The sequence below is a fragment of the Kwoniella mangroviensis genome, assembly GCF_000507465.2.
Source record: "Kwoniella mangroviensis CBS 8507 chromosome 1 map unlocalized Ctg01, whole genome shotgun sequence".
Classification (NCBI taxonomy): domain Eukaryota; kingdom Fungi; phylum Basidiomycota; class Tremellomycetes; order Tremellales; family Cryptococcaceae; genus Kwoniella; species Kwoniella mangrovensis.
Genome location: NW_027062533.1, coordinates 6,931,256 through 6,952,577, shown reverse-complemented (window position 1 = coordinate 6,952,577; position 21,322 = coordinate 6,931,256). Strand labels below are relative to the sequence as shown.

The 21,322-nt window shown below is 45.3% G+C and overlaps 7 protein-coding genes across 7 annotated transcripts; 4 read left to right on the top strand and 3 right to left on the bottom strand.

The window, feature by feature from the left end:
• Positions 1-55: 55 nt before the first annotated feature.
• Positions 56-4,231, bottom strand: I203_102599 (uncharacterized protein; the record flags this gene model as incomplete). The annotated part of the gene is made up of 12 exons (XM_019146890.1): positions 56-1,250; positions 1,390-1,525; positions 1,598-1,749; positions 1,851-1,918; positions 1,992-2,221; positions 2,298-2,351; positions 2,416-2,520; positions 2,583-2,601; positions 2,666-2,778; positions 2,875-3,198; positions 3,282-3,588; positions 3,704-4,231. 12 exons carry the CDS (start codon positions 4,229-4,231, stop codon positions 56-58), a joined length of 3,231 nt encoding a protein of 1,076 aa, XP_019003440.1.
• Positions 4,232-5,082: 851 nt separating this feature from the next.
• I203_102598 (uncharacterized protein) lies at positions 5,083-5,561 on the top strand (the record flags this gene model as incomplete). Its single annotated transcript, XM_019146889.1, has 2 exons — positions 5,083-5,265; positions 5,400-5,561. The coding sequence occupies 2 exons, from the start codon at positions 5,083-5,085 to the stop codon at positions 5,559-5,561; spliced, it is 345 nt and encodes a 114-aa protein (XP_019003439.1).
• A 505-nt stretch (positions 5,562-6,066) lies between these two features.
• Positions 6,067-7,034, top strand: I203_102597 (uncharacterized protein; the record flags this gene model as incomplete). The annotated part of the gene is made up of 4 exons (XM_019146888.1): positions 6,067-6,207; positions 6,281-6,400; positions 6,467-6,637; positions 6,705-7,034. The coding sequence occupies 4 exons, from the start codon at positions 6,067-6,069 to the stop codon at positions 7,032-7,034; spliced, it is 762 nt and encodes a 253-aa protein (XP_019003438.1).
• Positions 7,035-7,309: 275 nt separating this feature from the next.
• I203_102596 (uncharacterized protein) lies at positions 7,310-9,231 on the bottom strand (the record flags this gene model as incomplete). The annotated part of the gene is made up of 3 exons (XM_019146887.1): positions 7,310-7,645; positions 7,748-8,791; positions 8,920-9,231. The coding sequence occupies 3 exons, from the start codon at positions 9,229-9,231 to the stop codon at positions 7,310-7,312; spliced, it is 1,692 nt and encodes a 563-aa protein (XP_019003437.1).
• A 384-nt stretch (positions 9,232-9,615) lies between these two features.
• I203_102595 (uncharacterized protein) lies at positions 9,616-12,403 on the bottom strand (the record flags this gene model as incomplete). Its single annotated transcript, XM_065517135.1, has 10 exons — positions 9,616-9,689; positions 9,767-9,956; positions 10,025-10,354; positions 10,421-10,624; positions 10,689-10,832; positions 10,898-10,991; positions 11,053-11,116; positions 11,185-11,620; positions 11,926-12,011; positions 12,337-12,403. The coding sequence occupies 10 exons, from the start codon at positions 12,401-12,403 to the stop codon at positions 9,616-9,618; spliced, it is 1,689 nt and encodes a 562-aa protein (XP_065373953.1).
• A 1,249-nt stretch (positions 12,404-13,652) lies between these two features.
• Positions 13,653-15,561, top strand: I203_102594 (uncharacterized protein; the record flags this gene model as incomplete). The annotated part of the gene is made up of 6 exons (XM_019146885.1): positions 13,653-13,971; positions 14,115-14,242; positions 14,386-14,916; positions 15,011-15,139; positions 15,245-15,394; positions 15,466-15,561. The coding sequence occupies 6 exons, from the start codon at positions 13,653-13,655 to the stop codon at positions 15,559-15,561; spliced, it is 1,353 nt and encodes a 450-aa protein (XP_019003435.1).
• A 1,817-nt stretch (positions 15,562-17,378) lies between these two features.
• I203_102593 (serine/threonine-protein kinase ATG1) lies at positions 17,379-20,970 on the top strand (the record flags this gene model as incomplete). The annotated part of the gene is made up of 9 exons (XM_019146884.1): positions 17,379-17,537; positions 17,765-17,902; positions 17,990-18,212; positions 18,263-18,461; positions 18,515-19,512; positions 19,573-20,409; positions 20,467-20,588; positions 20,669-20,822; positions 20,888-20,970. 9 exons carry the CDS (start codon positions 17,379-17,381, stop codon positions 20,968-20,970), a joined length of 2,913 nt encoding a protein of 970 aa, XP_019003434.1.
• Between the last annotated feature and the right edge of the window lie 352 nt (positions 20,971-21,322).

The window sequence follows — 21,322 nt, the reverse complement described above, 5'->3', positions numbered from 1 at the left end:
CTCCTTGCGTTTTTTTGGCGTTGCACATTTTTCCTTAACTCCTCTTTCTATTATCTTACAACCTATAACTCTCTGGAGGTCCAAGATAACTATACCCTCTCTCCTTGATTCCTCCGAAATCAATTTGGAATCTCTCCACTACCAATCCAGTAGTCATACCAAATACCTTTAACGTATGCTTCCCACCTGTTTTCCATCCATCAGCATCAACCTTGAACGATACGGTAGCATTTCGATTTTCGGAGGAAACTGCATTTTCCCAATCTTGCGGTACGGCTCCCACAGCAGATCGCTTGAAAGGTTCTTCATGAGGATTGTCCTGCAATAAGCCTAAGGGTATAGGATGAACTTCTTGAACAGAGGACGAATCGAGTTGGAGTCCAAGGGAAAGTTCTTTATTGACTATAAAGTTATTGGTGGGACCTAAATGAAGTGTTACTTCCACTTCTTCTTTTTCTTCTTGTACTTCGTCGGACGACTTGTCTGAAGTTGAAGCGGGGTGCGACCAGAAATCATATTCTAATGATGGACCTTGACCCAAAGTGAAATTTTGAGTTGAAGAAGGTAACATCTCCATACCGCTCAATGTCCTTCCATATCCTTCAATTTCTTCAAATGCGTATCCATCCTTTGCACTCGATCTAGTATAATGCGAAGCCTCCATCACCACATATCCATCACCTTCTACATGGCCCTTGAAATCTTTTGGTACGGGTGGTGGAACAGTAATTGGTATAGTCACAGTGACGTTGGTGAGATCATCTCCCTTGATCAGTACATGACCTTCAGTCTCATATACTTGTCCTCCTTCTTGGTGATTGAACAGTTTATCCCATTTTACCGAGACGTATACTCTAACATCCTTTGTACCATCCCATTTAATCTTGCCTTTGCTCTCGCTGACAATTAGCCAATCGTGATCGGTCGTAATGGTAAATTTGGTATTCCTAGGTCCACCTGAACCAATGTCGATCCATCTCGACTTGGCTCCGTACGGGTCCATGGTAAATAACGTCGGATCAGGACATTTATAGCTTCTCTCGCAGTTCTTGCCCGTATCGCCTGGCCAGGCTCCGATGAGATTTTCGACAGTCACTCGAAGATAAGCTACATATCCTGGTAAAGCATGTTCCTTGATTGGAATGCCTGGGCGGGAAGGTTGGTAGGGATTGACGAACCTCACGGGCGGAAGGGAATCTCGGATGGGCTCGAGAGGAGCGTAATAGGTGATATGCGTTTGGTCCCACATACTAAAGTCCCGGTAAAAAAAAAAACAACATTCAGTGTAGTTACTTGAAGTGATAGAAGAACACACGTTTCAACATCTAAAAGACCGCGCGTCATCTTGGTACTGTAGTGGTAAGACGAAGCTTGAAGTGGAAGACTTACTGATCCCATTTTCGGTCCAATAACGAATGGAAAGTTTCAGTCAGATTGGCATCTCTGTAGAAAGCATCTAGCGCCTCTTTCGCGAATGTATTGGCCGCTGTTCTAGCTTGGAAGGCATAGACATGAGATCGACCGGCTGATCGAACGCAAAGAACAATCGTCAGCCTGACCTCATCTTTGCTTACCCTGTGGAGACGTCCCTACTGACCTGCCATATGTAGTCGGTTCAAATTAGCTTGACCAGCACATAACATGTAGACTTGTTGGAAGAATGACGGTCTAGCAGCTTTATCCAATTTATGATATATCTTATCGGCTCGATGGACCAGGTCATCCCATCCTGCTAAGACTCTCTCGGCTCTGTTATTCAAATCGACTCGTTGATTAGCCATTTGCTGAATCATGATTATATCCTTTCACTACCAAGTCATGTAGCGATATACCGCAGGATGTGAACTCACTCTTCATAGTTCGTCAAAGAGTAGGTGGTCCCATTGAGCAGCTCCGGTTTACCTCTTCCAGCGTACAACTGTCATACAGTTCACCGCCACTAGTGAGCCGAGTCCTCTAGCTGATTATTTGGCCACAGAGTGGACGCTCACAGAATATTGTCTCATTATGCTAGCAGTCTCCTCAGCCACCTCCTCGCCAAACTCCCTCTCTGCCCAAGTTTTCAGGAACTTGCCAACACTATTTCTAGGCCAGGCGTCGGAATCGTATGCGAGGGATAAGAAGTGTTCAGATGGTAGTTCAAGCGGTTTCAATGATCCGACATTGAGGATCCAGATTGAGGTGGTATTGAACGATCGAGCGTGGTTCATCTGTTCCCAAGCTGTTTTTGGAAGGTACAAATCAGCAAAGATCGTGCTGTGCTTCAATTGAGAGGACGATATGATATTCTCACTCACTCTTAGCTAGATTGATACTGTTGGTCCACTTGTAATCCCTTGGGAAACCGACATCTGGTATTCCTTTTTAGCTGAATTCCTTTGGTAAACATGAGCATGTTTGGAACGTGAAGCTTACAGTCAACATGGTAGTAAATACCTGCACCGGCTTTGTGATCTTGTCTATCGGGTGGCAATACCGACATGAGATTACCATAATTGTCATCGGCGAAGAGAACGGTGACTAGATGACAGATATATGTGAGCTTGACGCCACAAGTCCGGCAGGAGTATGTGAAAGCTTACCATCATCTGGCACTTCAAGCTAGTCCACAAGATCAAGTACATCAGTCATAGTCTATCAATGGTGTTCCATAGTAACGACTTACCCCATTGAGATAATATCCTGCGACTTCCTTGTACATACACCACATTTGACTGATGTTATCGAATTGATCACCGTAGACCTCTTTCAATAAACCTTGTTGCGCATGAGTGATATCTATAAAAACATCATTATTAGCAAACAAGGTAAACTTCACATCATGCTTGGTGATCTGAGGACTTGACAGAAAATGCCCAAGGAAGGCTAACCTACTTTGCACCAAAGCATTACTGGCTCCACTCAACGGCTCGTCCCCATCCCCTCTCATACCCATCGTAAATAGCGTTTCCATCCCTTTCGCTCTTTCAGCTCCATACCTCCAGAACTCAGTCAATGTCTCTTGATTCTTGACATAGTCCCATTCGCCAACACCATATGAATCCCATTCAGGCTTGTTCCTAGACATCGGTTCATGGTGGGATGTTCCCATCACTACGCCCATCTTGTTGGCTAGCACCTGATTAGGTCCCGGGGTGGGTGTCTTAGGTAGACCGTTGGATACGTCCAGTCCATCAACATCGAACATACTTGCCCACACTAATGCACCATCATCGACGATCAGCTATGAGCCATATGTATGGTAAGGAGCACAATAGATTTCTTATGTGAGGCTCACTCACTAGCAGGCCAATGGTAATTAGCTTTCAGCCTCAAAAGCATCTCAAACCATTTCTCATACATCTCAACTTGGAAAGCTGGTTCCCAAGGTTTCCTATTCCAATGCTGTTGCGCCCAACCCCACATCGCGGGATGTTCGTCGTTGATGAATAATCCTCGGTATTTTACAGTGGGCTCGCCGTGAGATAGTTTTTTGGATTTGGAATATGCGATGATTGATTGGGGTCGGATAGGACTATCGGCCCAGAAATACCAAGGAGAAACACCCATCTGTTCGGAGAGGGTGTAAAGAGCGTAAATCGTTCCTCGCTAAGTATTACGGACATTCCAATATCAGTCATGGCTCACAGCTACAGTGCATTTTTGTCATATGGTTACGATGGGACAGTTAATAGGGGTTGCAAGAGTTTGTGTCTATGCTTACTCGATCTGATCCACTGATCACCAATCCTTCTTTGACGCCCTTCAAAGGATCTTCCTCCCAACCTATTTCGTACGATTCCCATTTCCCTTCCAGCCCATCTCTCTGTACATCTTTAAGTCTCCTGATCAAATCGCTAGATACACTTCCAACAATCAGAGCCCGCTCGACATGACCGGGTAAAGTATCATTGTACAACTTCGGATGTTGACCCGTCACTTGGTATACATCGTGCGCGAACGTCTGAGCAGCTACGTGAATAGCTTGATCATCTTTGGAATCTAGTAAGAGAGGGGTAGCGTGTCCATGGGGCTTGGAAGCTAGTACGAACAGGTCGTCCTTCCGTTGTCTTCGTCTGGTGGTGTCAATATTGAAGGTGATTTGATCGGTGTCGAACAAGTGAGGATGAGATGAGGTGTCTAGATCGGATAGAACAGGGAAGGTGATGACTCGTTCTTCACCTAGAGCTATCACATGACCCAAGAGGGATAGGCCCACTCCGGCAAATAGAGCGGTGTTGACCAAGTGCATAGTCAGTGGTCGACTGAGCTGTATATGTTGCTACCTGATCCATGCAGGATGACAGAGATCATGAGACGAGGGCCTGTCGTCTCTTCTGCATATATAGATGTTTTCGGTATAATCCATCTTCGAACCGGAGTATTCGGAGCCGGATCAGCCGAATGACCAACAAAGTCTCAAAAAGAAAAGTCACGAGACGTGTCTGTTTTATGAATCTAGACCATCAGTCTAAATGGTGGCTTTGAAATATGCAGCATGCATAGTACGAGGTGGAGGATGGATGGATGTAGAATGTGATGCGAAGAGAGCAAGAGGATCGCTAGAACAACGAAGAAGATCAGACAGGTTCGGACCGGATTGCAGGAGTGGAGGCAAGGGGATTGATTAGATTACTCACTCCTACTGTATGAGTAGTGAGTGGTACCCAAATCTTCCAACACCTCATCGGATTTGAAATGTATTGATGAGATCACTATTGTGATGGGTTTATCGCTGTCGACGTTGGACGCATACATCGCGACTGCTGTATGTAAAATCATTAATAGTCAGCGAACACAGCGTGCTCAAGACAATGACTGTGTTGGCCGAGCGCTTATCTGAAGAATCCCTAGCTTTCATGTTATCATCCAACTTCAGGGTGAAACGTATATCCTAGCTGAGTTTTTCGCTCTGTCATCGCTAGCGATATCGGATCCAAAGACGATGCAGCTACACCTTCGAGACATAGGATCAACAGCTCAATGTGTATGAAAACGACGATGAGATTGACATGTAAGAGCTGCCTCTACCACCACACATTCATCGCTCACTCGATACTATACACCACGGAACTTGTATCTATCGAACAAACTTGACACATCATGATTATCGCTGCTGGTGTACGATGGGCCCGTAAATCTCACGAGAAGAAGAAAAAGGAGAAAGAACAGCAAGGACAGATTCACAACCTACAAACTCAACAACCACACCAAGAGCAGGATACCAACAGAATGCTTAAGAAGGATAAAGACACATTGAATGTTCAAGATTCTTCCAAGCTCGATGTGAGTATGCATGACACTAGTACATCCTGTCTGGCCACAGACAACTGATGGTCTTTGTACCGTATTGAACATCGACAGTCGACTCACCTAAACAATCAAAAAAATAGATAATCTCATAAATATGCTCAAGCTAGACCCAATGTGATCGTGACAACGGTGAGGACAAAGGGAATATGGGTAGAGGTGGGATGGGTCCGGGGAGAGGAAGGGGTAGAGGAAGAGGAGGAGGAGGTAGAAAACAAGTATCGAATCATATATTGTGTTCATACGTCTCGTTGTATTGGATGATTGTGTGATGTTTCGAGTAGTCTTTTACAGCTGTGCATGTATGTCACCACCCCTCTTGAAGTACTGTGCTTTTTGTTGGTGGTTGATCTAAGACTTGAAAGTGATGCAAAAGTGCTCCTTTGCTTTATCCTCGAGAGGCCCTTCGGTCATCCCCGAAGTGCCAACGAGAAAGCGAACGGAAGCGGTCTGGGAACCGAGATTATCTCTGGATTCTATTGATAGGTTTTATCGCTCCCAGCGGATAGTCTAAATATGCATAGCCTTGTTCTTTGGGTTCATGATCATCGCTACCGATATCGATGCGTTCCCATCTTTCCACTCCTGGGTCATATCGAAATCATTTGTATCAAGTTGAGAGATACAAGGTATATAAGGACAACTCGTTGGTCAGAGTCGGTCGAAGTCAAATCAATCCACAGGAATAAGCGACTGTCTTAAAGAAGATAAATTAGATAAACCCCTACTCGTACTCAATAATACCTAATACTCGAGTACTATTCTAAACAATACAACATGGCATTACTGTTAGTTTCAGCCGGAATTAAAGCTGGTAAGAAAGCTTATAAAGCTTATGACAACAAGCAAAAAGATAAGAAGGAGAAGGAACTAAAGGATAATCAAGGACAAGATGCTCCTGATCTCAGCAGACTTGCGGTGAGAATTTTAGACCTGAACCTCTGCCCTATATGAAAGATCATGATATTGACTGATGTCTTGAATCGTATAGTTGAATGACCCTTCATACCCCGCACTCTCAATCACATCACAAATCGTCCCTCAGGAGTATGTCGATGAAAAGAAATCTAGGGAATATGAGGATCACAAAGACTCGAACCTGACTGAGAATGTAAGTCCCAAACTAAGATTCCTTGATATATGCTCGGTAACGGATGTGTTAGTATGGATGAAATAGCCATTCGAAGCTCCTCCTCCTTCGTATCAAACAGCCCTCGAACAACCTTCTTCGGCTCCATCTCCTGCAGCTTATGGTGGTGGATTCGGTCCATCTGAATATACTCCAAGACGAAGAGGGTCTACTTCCAGTTCAATTTCGAGTTCTTCATCTTCCTCGGACAGTGAGAGTGTGAGTGCTAGTGGTTTGAAGGTCTAGGACGAGGAAGGATTACTGACAGTAAGATGTGATATTACAGCACAATAAGAAAGGTCTTTCCAAGTCTGAGTACCGGGATCTACGACGAAAAGATAAATACGAACGAAGACTCGCGAGGAGACAAAAAAAAAAACAACGACGAGCTGATAGAGCTCAGATGAGGTACGGAGGGATGGGTGGTGGGTTTGGTGGTGGACCTGCCAGAATTGGAGGACTGGGTGGTGGTCCTGTAAGCGTTGGTGGGTTAGGTGGTGGTCCTGTCAGAGTAGGTGGATTAGGAGGTGGACCTGTAAGAATCGGTGGGTTGGGTGGTGGACCATTTGGAAAAGGTGGAATGAGCGGTGGGCCAGGAAGAGGAAGGGGATTATAAATACTATCATAGATGATTCAAGATGTTTCATCTCGTTGTTTGTACTGTATCATACATCCCCTCTTGTCTACAGATTATAGAAGAGTTGTGAATAGTTATTTCCGTATTGTCGTTCAATGTATCTATCTATGAATTATTGTATCTATCATTATACGTCTAAGATTGAGTATCCTATACCTGCTTTTGTCCAAAGAAGATACACTGAAGTAGTGCAGTAGGGCCAATACTAGGTTACCATTTCTTGTGAGCCTAGTTTTCGAATTACATCAACAGCCTCACTGCAAAACACTCAACATCTCTTCTACCTTCCTAAACTTCTCCCTCTCCTTCCCGTTGTCCAACTCCTTCGCACGGCTTTTCTCAGCCTCATCAATTCTCTTCCAACTATCCAAATCGACGACGATCCCGCCTTTCTGCTGAGCTCGTGTTAACGCATCTGGGATCCTTTCCTCGGGATTGGGGTTCAACGGACTGGATATAGATACGGTAGTAGGTGAATTGAAGTGATCGTCTAGCAATTGGTCGGAAAGGGAATAGGCATCGTGCATTGTAGATGCGATGACGCCTACTGGACCTCTTGCTGCCCATCCGGCGGTATATATTCCTGGGACCTAGGGTGACGAACGATCTTATCGTTAGTACCATGATCGAGATTAAGTGACATTGTACACCGATGTGATACGTTCATCAGGTATGGAAGGAAGTCGACTCACCACCACTCCCTGATCATCTACTACTCTCCCACTAACGTTCCTTACTTTACCTCTCTTCTCATCAAAGGGCAATACCCATCCTTCCCCTTCTCCCGAAAGGGGTTCAGACCTATATCCAACACTTTCAATGACCATATCCGCCTTATTCCTCACTATCTCTCCCGTAGGTCGAGCAATAACTCCACTTGGACTGGGTACAGCCGAATCCTGCGATTTAGGTGGGGTAGGTGGGGAAGGAGTAGACGATAATAATTGGTTCAGATTCCATTCTACTTCTCCTACCTTCTTTGCATTTTGAGGGGAAGGTATAAATGTGTTGGGCGATTTGAGGAAATCCAGTTCGAATGATTTATTTCCACCATCATTCGATATAGGTTTTTCCATCAATCCTAACAATCTTTTCTTCATCCTTTCATTCCCTACCATCTCTTTGGCCTCTGCCATCAGTCCCAATTCAACTCCGTTATACGATAGGTTGGGTATCTGTAACATCTCTCTAAATTCTTTGGTAGTAAATGAGACCTGACCCGGTCCTCTTCTACCTACCACTCTAACTTTCTTTATATCCGATTGAGCCAATACTTCCAAAACTTCATTACTCAAATCTGTCTTTTCAAGTTGATCCAAAGGCTTGAGGAGTATTCTAGCGACGTCCAAAGCGACATTACCTTGACCTACTATTGAGACTTCCTTTATCCCCTTGAGATTTATAGGTAATTCCGAAAATGCCGGATGGGAGTTGTACCAGCTTACGAATGCCAGTGCGGGCAGTACGTTGTCCAGAGGGTTCGATGAGGAACTTGAGCCATTGACTGAGGACAGTGGGTTTGAGAGCGATGCGCCGTATGTGAGGACTAGAGTAGAATAGTATGGGAGGATATCATCGAATGAGATTCGCACTGAATGCGGATAAGTGTACGGTGAGAGTGCGCTAGAGGGAGTGGTCGTGGAAGGAGAAGATGAGGGTTGACTAGAGAGGAGGACGTTTCCGAAGAATCTGAATCGAGGGTCTGAAGATAGCTCATCGAACTTATGTTGGCAGTTCTATGACAGAAATGTTCGGTTAGTATTCTTTTCGTGCGCTCATCACAGAATCCCAAATCCGAAATCGTGCATTTACTTTGCATAAGTATAGACTTGGGGGATTGTACTGCTATGAATGCTCAACTCACCTTGACCTCAGGATGGTCCGGCGCCACGCCATACCTTACCAACCCATAAGGCGTGGGTAATCGTTCGTACATGTGCACTTCCACATTATTCCCGTTGGGTGAATCTCTAGGCAACGAATTGAGTATCCTACAAGCGGTGTAGAATCCTGAAGGTCCTGAGCCTATTATAGCTACTTTCAGAGGACGTGAGGTCGACGATGATGCTGAGGAGTAATGTCGTCGATTGAGGCGTGTTGAGAGAGTTGGGGAAATTGATTTTGAGGTAAATGGTAAAGAGGATAGTTGTCGGAATCGAGCTGGTCGAGGTAGCATTTTGAGCTTCACTTATCTGACCCCGTTGAGACCACCTCCTCTTGAATAAACGTAGATTGTTGAGCTGTATGGTCTATAACTGACTTGTATCGAATATCAAGATGAATCTGGTAGACTGAACGCTGAGTCGAACATTTCATCCAACTCGGTGCACCTCCACACCGACCGATGTTCGGTCTTACTCGGTTCAACGATGACTGCATTGATCATCCACGAGTATATCTATCATAACAGTATCACCAGACATGTGTAACGAATGACAAACGACCGTTTATAAGATCGCAAAGAGCCAATAACATTGCATCATTCATTAATGCATATATTCAACAGATCTGACAGTCATACAATCTTTGCGCCTGATACCTCCATTTCCCTGTACGACTCTTAAACAGGAGCGACCTGTCCACCTTTAACAGCAGCAGAAGAGAACTCGTGCCATCTAGGGTTGAATTGGACATCTACAAATCAAGGATGAATATCAGCTCCAATTCTTGCACTTTGTCCCAGCTGATAATAGTGGTTAAGCGAAACTCACCCAAAGGTCTTCCACCATACATATATCCAGTGAATTTCTCTCCAGCAGTTTGAGCTTCAGCAGTCTCGGTGAATTGCACGATACCTTCACCCTTCGATCTTCCAGCTTCGAAAAGAACTTCAGCCATGACTACATTTCCGACTGTCTCGAAGAGTTCCACTAAATCTTCATTGGCTGTTGACCATGGCAACTACCAAAGGAACGCTCATAATCAGTCTCTTTCCTCGAGGAGCGACTATGAACGAAACGGTGACTCACATTCCTGACTAAGATTTGTTGGTTTGGTTCAGCAGGTTGAGGTTTCAATCCACTTCCCGCACCTGCACCTGCACCGTCCACGGCCATACCTTCGCCACCTTCTGGACCATTGTAATCGGCGTAAATGTTATCATTGAAGCTTCGTCCACCTTGAGCACCGTATGCAGGGTTGAATCCCATTCCTCTACCTGCTCCACCAAATCCACCACCACCCATGAATCCTCCTCTGAAACCACCTCGGAATCCGCCGAAGCCTCCTCTAGGAGCAAAGCCTCCCCGGAATCCACCTCGTCCTCGTCCAGGACCGAAAGGACTGTTGGCGAATTTGTCCTAAAATATGCCATGCTCGTATTAGCATACCTGGTTGACTGATTTTGTAACGGATGAAACACTTACAGGTTTACATTCAAGGATATTGCCGAACCAATCAAATCCGTTGAACATCTCAATAGCAGCTCGAGCATCCTCGGGGTTGACGAACACTACAGTACCGTTTCCTTTAGGTGTTCCATCAGGGTGGAAGTTGATATCAGCCCTAATGACTTCACCAGCTTGTCGCATGAGATCCTTGAGGTCTTGCCAAGAAGCTTGAAGAGGAAGCTGTTTGTAAAGAGTAGAAAACGTCAGCAGGGAATTTGCGAGAGTAGCAGATTAGCGAGCTCACGTTTCCAATGAAGATGTTTTTGTTCATAGGGTTGACGTGGAAGACAGGAGCAGCGTTACCCAAGAAAGTTCTAGCTTCACCGGTGGCGACACCAATTTTACCCGGAATGGGAGGAGCACCGAATCGAGCGGTCTCTTCTCGATCCTACAATGATTAATGAACGATCAGTAACCGCAGAAGTATTTCGAGTGGATTGTGCGATTGCTCACCTCTCGGATGAAAACGTTTCTGCTCAACAAGTATTTATCCGTAAGTTCAGCTTTGGCTCGTTGAGCTTCCTCTTGAGTAGCAAATTCAACGATACTGCGGGCGAGCACGTCAGTAATTATCAAGAGATATCAGGGAGCAATATAGTAGCACTCACCCACAACCCTTAGATTGTCCAGCAGGAGTAGTGAGAACCTCAGAGAAAACCACATTGCCACCGGCTAAATATTGCGAATAGTATCAATCAGCGTCACTGCATGTCCTGAGGAAAAGACAAAGGCTGACTTACCTTGAGACATGAAGTTTGACAGATCCTTGTATGTGACATCGTAAGCCAGATTACCTACGTACAACCTATTCTCTCTCTTTGAGACTTTGGCGTGAGCCTCAGCTTCCTCTTGAGTGGCATTCATAGGTCCTCCAACGGATTGTTCCCCATTTGGTCCAGGTCCCGAAGTGGGTCTGGAAGAAGAGTGAGAATGACCATATCCATTTCTGTTGTACGCGCCGGTCAAACCTCTACCACCCCTTGGTCCACCCCTGAAAGATGATCCACCGTATCTGTCTGAACTTGATCGATAGTCTCGGTGAGAAGATCGATAATCCCGATCTCGATCCTGTTTGTAATCACGGTCTCGTGAGTGAGATCGCGAACGATGTCTGTGCCTCCTAGGAGATCGAGTACGAGAACGAGATCTTGATCGAGAATAGGATCTTCGTCGATGCTGTTTGGCCAAGATAAAAATATAGATTGTCAGCTATACGTTGTGTTTTGGTGATGGATGTATGATACGTCATCGTTACAACCCCACCTCCTCGACGTTCCGTTCGCCATTAACATCTGTCCTCGTTCTCGTTCTCGTACTGCTACTCTTGTCTTCACTCTCACTTACGTTCACTCTGTCTTTCATTCCATCACCATCTCCGTACGCCTCCTTTATTCATAACATATCGCATCACGTCATCTCTCTCACTCTCTCACTTGACTCTCTCGTGCGATTGAGCTAGCAAAAGGGAAAATAACACTCACACTTCGGTGTCCCCTATCATCATCTCTTGAGCTTCTGTGCCTATCTCTACTTCTTGATCTATCCCTATCGTCTCTTCTAGATCCATCTACTTTGACCCCAATAGTAAAATTCCAATCATTAGCTACCATGTTCCTTTTCCTGTTCTTATCCAATCCAATCCGACCGACCAGACCTCATACTCATCATCTCACTCCACCACCATAGGAATCAAGGATATTTGAGGGAGGATTTGATTAGTGGATGTGATGTCGGGTTTGAAGTACTTGTACACCTCATCGTATTCCTTCAACCTGTAGTCTAGAATCTAGAAGAAACTAAACCACCCATGAAGTCCACAGATCTACCCATCCTATCGATCTACCAAACCACCGATCCAACCAAAACGAAGAAACCTAAAAACTATGACCCACATCTATCACCATTCCCACTATCTTGAATGATAGCTTCGTCTACTCTCATTTCTCTATCGTCTTCCATTTTGACTGTGTTTTGCTTTGTTTTGCCGCCGACTAGGATATCAAAGAGAGGAGGAAGAAATTATGGATTTTGAGTATGAGCAAGGTTATGTGTTATTGAGGACCTGATAGATGATGACAGTGTGTGATCACGACAACAAAGCGAAGAGCAACTAAAAGGAGTGAGTAAGGTGGCACTTGGGGGTATCACTATATCGCCGATGGTGTGGCACCCGCACTGATCGTCTGTCGAATGCTTAGCACCTGGACGAGTGCTGCAGACATGCATAAGATGCACATCATTATTCTGCATGGTGCATCGTACAGGAAGTAAGTGTGTAGCGGGGAAAACATCCTGCCCCTTCAATCAATCAAAGATGTTCGAAAGGACTACAGTGTCAGTTCAAAAGCCGCCTGTAAATTCAGATGCATGACGCAGATCAAGCTGTCATCTGGCACACTCGTACTTGGTACAACATGATCCGCCCGACATCTACCAATTGCAAATACACTGCTCCGACACCACTCAAAAACTTGCTGTTCAAAAGAAGACGAGACTGCTCACCCGATCCAAGCGGAAAGGGCACCTTTCTCCGATTTCATCGAGCTGAATCTTCTTTTCCGTTTGACTTCGTCATGGATGAGCGAGTGTGCAATTTGAATTAGCCAAACTCGTACTTGCAAGTCCGTCGAAATATGCGCCGTGTGATATCGTAGAGCAATGTCTTCTGAAATAACGAATGGCAAGCTCGAAGTCGAAAGGTGTTTAGAATGGCACCTCGCGATTCTGACAGAGGACCTTGCTTATACAGCTCGTCCATATGACCATGAGACATCCATTGTACTGCATTTGTAGATACCACATGAACAACACATGTGTGTTCCATCGTGTGAGGAATGCAGCATGCAAGATGAATGATCACCACGAGGTTCACACCTAGTGTACGATGTCATTCGACTTCGCTTCTTTTGGTTGAAATCGTATTTATTCAGTCTTCGTTTTCGCCTCGCCTAAACCATAGCTAACTTCCTTATCTTTTCGGAGATCGCCGGTGTAATGCTTGTAGCGACAAGGAGTGCGTAGAATAGAACCCCCTTATCTCGACTTTGAGTCGTCTACTGACAATCATCCTAGTCATACATTAGTCGAGTCAGCCCATTCCAAACAAAAGTTGGACTGCTGATTCGTTGATAAACACACCAATCCTCTCAGAGAATCATCATATCGTACCATACCACAACACGAGTTCGCCAGCATCTTCTTCAGCAGTATGTCCAACACACATACCCCACGAGACTCCTCAGCCCAATTGCACCATACACTCCCTCAACCACTCGCTGTATCTGCAACGGGACTGACGTTCACCCTTGACGATGGACGGGTGATCCTCGATGCTATCTCAGGAGGAGCAGCAGTAAACTGTTTAGGTAATGGTAACAAAGAGTTAGTCGAGGTAATGACCTCACAAGCTGAGAAAATGGCTTTTGCGTATCATCAGTCATTAGGTAATCTGGAGAGTGAGAAGTTGGCGAAGCTCTTGACCGACAGGAGTAATGGAGTTTTGCAGGCTGCTGCATTCCTCAATTCTGGTGAGCTAGAGTCTGCCATGAAGTTGGTGTCATTGTAATTGGATTGAGAAGGTTATTCTCTCATGTGTTCTGTTTGTGCCGAGGCTGATCTCATCTTGGTGATCTGGATACTGATTTTATTCGATGCTGCCGTCTGCGCATAGGTTCAGAAGCGATGGAAGCTGCAATCAAACTCGCTAGAGAATATTGGGTCGAGATGAATCAACCATTACGAAATCATATCATCAGTAGATCACCTTCTTATCATGGTAATACGTTGGGTGTTCTAGGTGTGAGTGATCCTGAACTACTTTCGAATCATTGACTTGTTCTTTCAATTACATGGCACATAGTATATAAAATATCTGTTCTCACCAAGTTTCCCAAGTTGAAAGAGTCAAGCAGCTAAACTGCATTGAATACGTACCTCTGTAGATCGGTAACATCCCCTCGCGACGAACAATCTATCAACCCTTCTTCTCCTCCAATATCCACCACGTCACCTCACCGCAATATCTCCGACAGCACCTCCCCAACGAGACCGAAGAAGAATATTCGCAGCGTCTTGCAGACGAGTTGGAAAGTACCATTCTCTCCATTGATCCGCGGTACGTCATCGGCTTCGTAGCTGAGCCAGTCGTAGGAGCCGCTCTGGGTGTGATGCCACCTCCTAAAGGCTATTTCCCAGCAATCAAGAAAGTATTAAATAAGTATGGATTGTTGTTAATTCTAGACGAAGTGATGTCTGGTTCAGGTAGATCGGGCGAACTTTATGCGTATCAAGCTGTTGGAGAAGGAGTCAAACCTGATATATTGGCAATGGCAAAAGGGATAGGTAGTGGTTATGTGACGATTTCAGCTGTTTTGACTGGACAGAGAGTGACGGAGAGAATTAAAAAATCTGGTGGATGGAAGAACTCTCATACTTATCAGAATCATCCTATAAACTGTGCTGTGGCTTGCAAAGTGAGTCTTGATCCAACTTGCCTCAAAGCTTCTCACTGTTAAACATTTCTTTCAATTGCTGATTAATGTCTTCGTTGCTCGTACGATGATGTAGGTGTTGCAAATCATCGAAAGGGACAACTTACTTACCAACGTCAAACAAAGAGGTGAACAACTCCTTGACGAGCTGAAAGATGCTACGAGGGATATCGAGATCGTTTATAATGTTAGAGGTAAAGGATTAGTAAGTCCAATCTTCCCGTCCGACTATGCATATACTCCTAGGTCATCCCTCATAGGTCGAAAGTGTCTGTTTGTTCTTGTACAGCCCTGATACGTTCTTATGTAGTTCGTCGGAATAGATTTAGTAGGCTCATCATCCCTCAAACCCCGTCTTGCACCGCGGATCAAGACGAAAGCTTTCGAGAATGGTCTATTGGTCTTGGCGATAAGCGGTACGATCGATGGGGTCGAAGGTGAAAGTATTATGCTGGGACCGGTAAGCGCAATTTACCTGTGAAGAGTGATTGTGATTGCTGTGTAGCTGATGGTAACATGTGCTTCTGATAGGCCTATACAGTCACTAAAGAACAGATCCGTGAGATCGTGACATTGGTGATCAAAAGCATAAGAGAGGTTGTCGACAATCTAGAAAAAGAAGATTAGACGGATGGGAAGCCCGGTCCAAGTGCGATGAGTATGTGGTCCGCATTGACTGACGTGTTGATTTCTTGTTGTCGGGGCTATGCATGGTTGTGTGGATGATCGATGAGAAGAGGATGAAACGTGTCCGTCTTTGTGTGTTTGTGTTTCTTGTTTCGTATCGTTGTTTGTTAGATCGTTGACGTACAGTGCCTGAACTGATCGCCCGATGTACCCCCACTCTCCGAGGGGTCGGTCGATGGAGTCTTATCACGCCATTCAGTCATCTACCCCGTTGATAAGCTACCTGCATGATGCGATATGGCGATGCAATCATGTATTGATGATCGATGATTTGATCGGATCAACCGGGGCTAAAGCTATAATTGGGGGACGCCTACAACAAGATTGCATGTACTGTATGTATTTAGCTGGTGCTGTACACATTGTTAGGGGGACCTCTCGTCCAATCCGAGTTCAATCCGAGTTGTCGATCATACGAGTAGGATTACATTTGCTTATCTCCCCTTCTGTCTTTTCGCGTCATCTCGTAATCTCATTTCCGACAAGTATTACTTGAATTGGGGAGTGTGCGGCCTAAGAGGACAAGCGAGTAATCTATATTCTAGCTTTGACTAGTGCTCCTCTTGGCTTTGGCCGATCATACGATAATGGTGTATACACATATAACATGACAGATCGCACGTCAGCTATCGCCATTCCTATCACTCGTACGGCTTGAATTCCTATTCTAGTCATATTCGTGATCCCGACTAATCAGTTGATAGGATACTCATCGTAGCAGTACCCTTCCGGTTACGGTTATTTGGTTTGGTGGGATCGATTTGTTTATGCTTTAACGGGTAACCTTGGTCGAGTAGAGTAGGTCTCTTCCTCCACTCTATGTACGCGTCATACAACCTCCATACAACCAACCATACAACCACCCACCCATCGACCATCTATACACTCTATCTACTGTATGATAACAGCTCATCAAGCATACTCGTACAGCTAGTCCAGCAACATCATAAATAATTCATATCATCTATATCATAGTATATCTCACACCAACCCGACCATGGCATAGTGAAGACAAACGGAAGATTTGTAATCAAGATCACGTCTCTCACGCCACTGGATCAGGCCAGACAACCTTTCAACATCAACTCTGAGTGTTACCTTTGTGACCTTGTACATCCCCACTTGTCCACGCGATCATATCTACAATCCTTTGTAGATAGATTCAGCAACATCGTATCAGTGCTGCACTTCGGAAACATCACCACCGTATAACAGGATCAATCTAGACGTAGAGACGGATCATCCGTATTCACAATTATCTTCGATATATCACCTTACTCTCACTTGCTTCGTCGGACTATCACGATCAACCCGCATTCGCTTACTGTTCACGTCACACACTCTACAATATTTCATAGACTAGTATCCCAGTGGTGTCTGTCAGTCGATTGACAAGACTACACGTAAATATGGCCTTGAGGCCTTCAAGGCCAATTACAATTGCCATCACTTCACTACCATCACTATCCATCGTAATCTTCTGTCAACCTTTTTCCTTTCTATCCTACCCTTAACTTAGCTTAGGTGCACATCAACCAACAAGCCTAGACCTCCTGTGTACCACCTCCACTTTCACATTCACTCCATCACTCGTCAACTGGTGATCGGGGTTGATTGTATATCCCTACGCTCTATCACACGCAGCCGAACCGTTTCCCTCTTCCTTCCTCCGTCCATCACCCACACAAATCACATATCAACCTATCACTCCACTTTACTCCACTTCTCTTACTTGTTTTCTGCAATAAACAGCCATCATGCCAGATTCCAACGCTCAAAATCCAAGGGGAGAAGGAAGTAGCTCTGCTACCGGTAGCGGTGGACATAGGACACACAAAGAACGGATAGGCAATTATGTAGTAGGCAATGAGATCGGACGAGGAAGTTTCGCAACTGTCTACAAAGGTTATAGATCGGTAGGTTCCCTTTCTATCATAGGATCTGGAGATATCAATCGATCCCAAATGATGTTCCACCTGTAAAGTCTAATCTTAGCTGACGCCATCTCTTCTTTTGTAATTTTCGTACTCCTATATCATCCTCAACCTTCTTCCTGTATACCGTCATGGCCAAACCTTCCTTCCTTATCATTGCCATACAACAACACCGTCTCTCTCATACCATTTCACTTCGCACCATGTAGAAGAGCAAAGTCTCCATCGCTATCAAAGCTGTATCAAGGCAGAAACTCACCACCAAGTTACTGGAGAACTTGGAAAGTGAAATCAATATTCTGAAAGTCATACATCATCGGAATATCGTTGCTCTAGAAGATTGCTTTGTGAGTTATCTTTCACCGAGGACTAGTCATCATGCCGTTCCGTACTGACATTCCTTTCCTTTTCCATTCCATTGGCGGCATCTATAGAAAAACGATACTCATATATACCTAGTTATGGAGTACTGTTCTGGATCAGATCTTTCGATATATATCAAGAATCGTGGTCGACTAGATACGCTTGATTTCTTTCCTAGACCTGGATCTCGTATGGATAGTCTCGCTAGAAAGGAAGACGGAAAGATATTTTGGCCTCATCCTCCCACTGGTGGTTTGGATGAGAAAGTGACGAGATCCTTCCTCGGCCAGCTTGGTAAGTTTACTCAATATGACACGTATAAACATAGCTCACAACGAATATAGCCCAGGCAATCAAATTCCTACGTGCTCAAGATCTTATGCACCGAGATATAAAACCTCAGAATCTCTTAATGCAACCTGCTACAGAGACAGAAGTCGCCGAAGGACATCCATACGGTATACCTGTGCTCAAAGTCGCGGATTTTGGTTTCGCTAGAATATTACCTGCTGCTGCGATGGCAGAGACTCTCTGTGGCTCACCGTGGGTTTTCGCTTCATCGGAAAAGGTAATTCGGCTCATGATTCTGTTTGCAGATTGTATATGGCTCCTGAAATCCTACGGTACGAGAAATACGATGCTACTGCCGATCTTTGGTCAGTTGGCGCTGTGCTATTCGAGATGTCAGTCGGACGACCACCTTTCCGAGCGAACAATCACGTCGAACTTCTCAAGCGTATCGAACGAGGTGAAGATCGAATCAAGTTTCCCGATGAAGCTCCACCATCGGATAAGAAAGATTCAGGTCCACCCCCAATACCTGTATCACCGGATATCAAGGCATTGATAAGAGCTTTGCTTAAACGTAAGCCAGCAGATCGTATAGGTTTCGAAGAATTCTTTTCCTCTACTGTATGGGATTCGCACCTTTCCGAAAGCACGGAAGAAGAACCCACGACTAGCCTTGAGGCTTCGACTGATAGCTCTGCTCATATGGAGACTAGTGACACCAGAATTAAAGAAATGGTAGCCAGTATAGAAAAATCGAAGGAAAGACTTACGCTAGGTAGAAAAGCACCTCAGCCACTTGCTGTCGATGTTGCTTTAAACCCTCAACCCGCTCCTAGACCTACACAGCAAGCATCTCCACGTACAGCTCCGCCACCGACTCCACCACCATCCCTTTCGGTTCGACAACCTCCGACACGTCGATCTGAACCCAAATATTATGTTAGTGATAATCCACCTGCATTCGAGGATCCACCCATCGTCGCAAACACCACTACTACTACTCGGGCAAACCCTAGACCAATTGTCACTGCTGCTCAGAGACGAGTGTCGGAAAGGGAACGGGAGCAAGGTAGCTTGGAAGAGGCCGCACCTCTCACTCCACCTTACAGTGGGCCACCCACCACTATGCCTAGAGCTGCGACTAGAGGTATAAGCGAGGGATCGCCCTTAGCTGCTACACCCCCCATCACCATGCGACACGATACAAAGGAAGAAAGCGCTCTCGATAGCAGCGAATCTGTCGTTGGAACCGACTATGTGGTGGTGGAGAAGCAAAACGTGGAGATCAACGCTTTAGCAGATGGTAAGTTAACGTGTCTTCCCATCACACAGTTCATGTGGCTGATATCCACCCCTTTCATAGAAATCGATCAAGCTTCCAAGAAACCTACGACTATCGTGCGAAGACGAAGTTCCAGAACTAGCGTCGTTACTCGACCTGTTTCAGCGTTCAAACCTATCAGTCCAAGTCCAAAGCCACAGGATACAGCCATGGTACCTATATCCTATTCACCGCCATTCGCTTTAGGCACAACACCACCTTTCTCAATTCCACCAGGTGCTCGACAGAGTTCTAGTCCAGGTCTGACTCGACCACCATCGATACCGCAGTCCTTAAACATGTTCCCACCGTTAAACCAACCTTCCTACGGACAAGACGCGGCTACACGATTTGGTGTATCACCTTCATCACTTCAAACCGGTGCTCTGGCCCGGGCGATAACCAATACTGCTATACGGATGATTGGTAATTCTGCTAATACGGCTGCGACAGCAATTGCCAGAGCTACAATCAAAAGACGACCTACAATCTTACGTACAAGTGATATCGATCCTGCCGAAGACGAACTTCTACGTTCAGTGGAGGATATAGCAAGAAAGGCATTCGTTTTGTTCGAACTGGCCGACGAAAGGTTGTTGGCTCAAGCTCAAATCACCAATACTGCCCGAAATGCCTCGACACCCACACCTACGGGTACGACTCCACCATTCAGCTCCCAAGCTTTGAACAATCGTAGGAAATCATCTTCTGGTTCAATGAACTCTGAAGTCTGGATATTACGTCAACAGGAAGCTGCTGCGAATGATGCTGTGGTATTGTACATGAAGTCTTTGACGTTTATCGTTCAAGCTATGGACAAGGTCAAGAGGTATTGGAGGGATAGAGACGAGAGGGAAGCTAGTCCCGAATTGAATGAGAGTGAGTAAGGATCTACCTGTGTAGTACGGATATAGCTGATTGGATCTGGTGATATAGTGGGACAATGGCTAAGATCGAGATTTAACGAGATATTCGAAAAGATCGAATGGGCTAAATCCAGATCAAATGACAATATGTTGTTCCCCGATTGGCTAGTGCATGATAAAGCTAGAGATATGGTGAGCACAACTCCCTCAAACGTTGCTCATCATCGAATGTGGTGAACATGAACTGATATCATGGCTGGCATATCAATCAGTCCCGACAAGCTGCTGTTGCTGAACTTCAAGGTGATCTGATTACTGCTGAACAAGGATATGAAACTTCCCTTTGGCTCTTACAGGTCTTGTTGGATGAAGGGGTGTACGAAAATGGAAGGATTAGAGAGGATGATAAAGCTACTTATGAGAAGCGTAAGTTTGATTCTCCATCTTGACATTGTGTTGATGATTGACTTTGATGTTTCGGCTGTTGATAGTGCTGGTACCTATTCGAACGAGGCTTGAAGCTTTGAGGAAGAAATTGGCGGATTCTGGGAATACGAGCTTACGATTGAGCTGAGGTGCTTTATAACCCCTCGATCGTCTTTCACAGAATAGGTCCTCGTGATGTCTCGAAGAAGTGGCCCAACCTCGTATTCGCCCTAGATAAGATGAAAGGTCGACAACGTCCTTCGCTTAGCGCTTCTCGACGTAGCTACCTCCCATCATGGGCAAGTGGCTTGAATATACCCGCAAGATCCAACAAAATAAGTCGACTAGCTCGATCTCAACATATCCCATCTCACTCCACATCGCTCGTCGCTCCGACACCGGTACCACCTGTCAATATCACACCCTCACTTTCACCCTCTTTCTCTTCATCCACATTCAAATCGCCTCTCATATCTTAACATCAGTCACGTCTTTCAGTC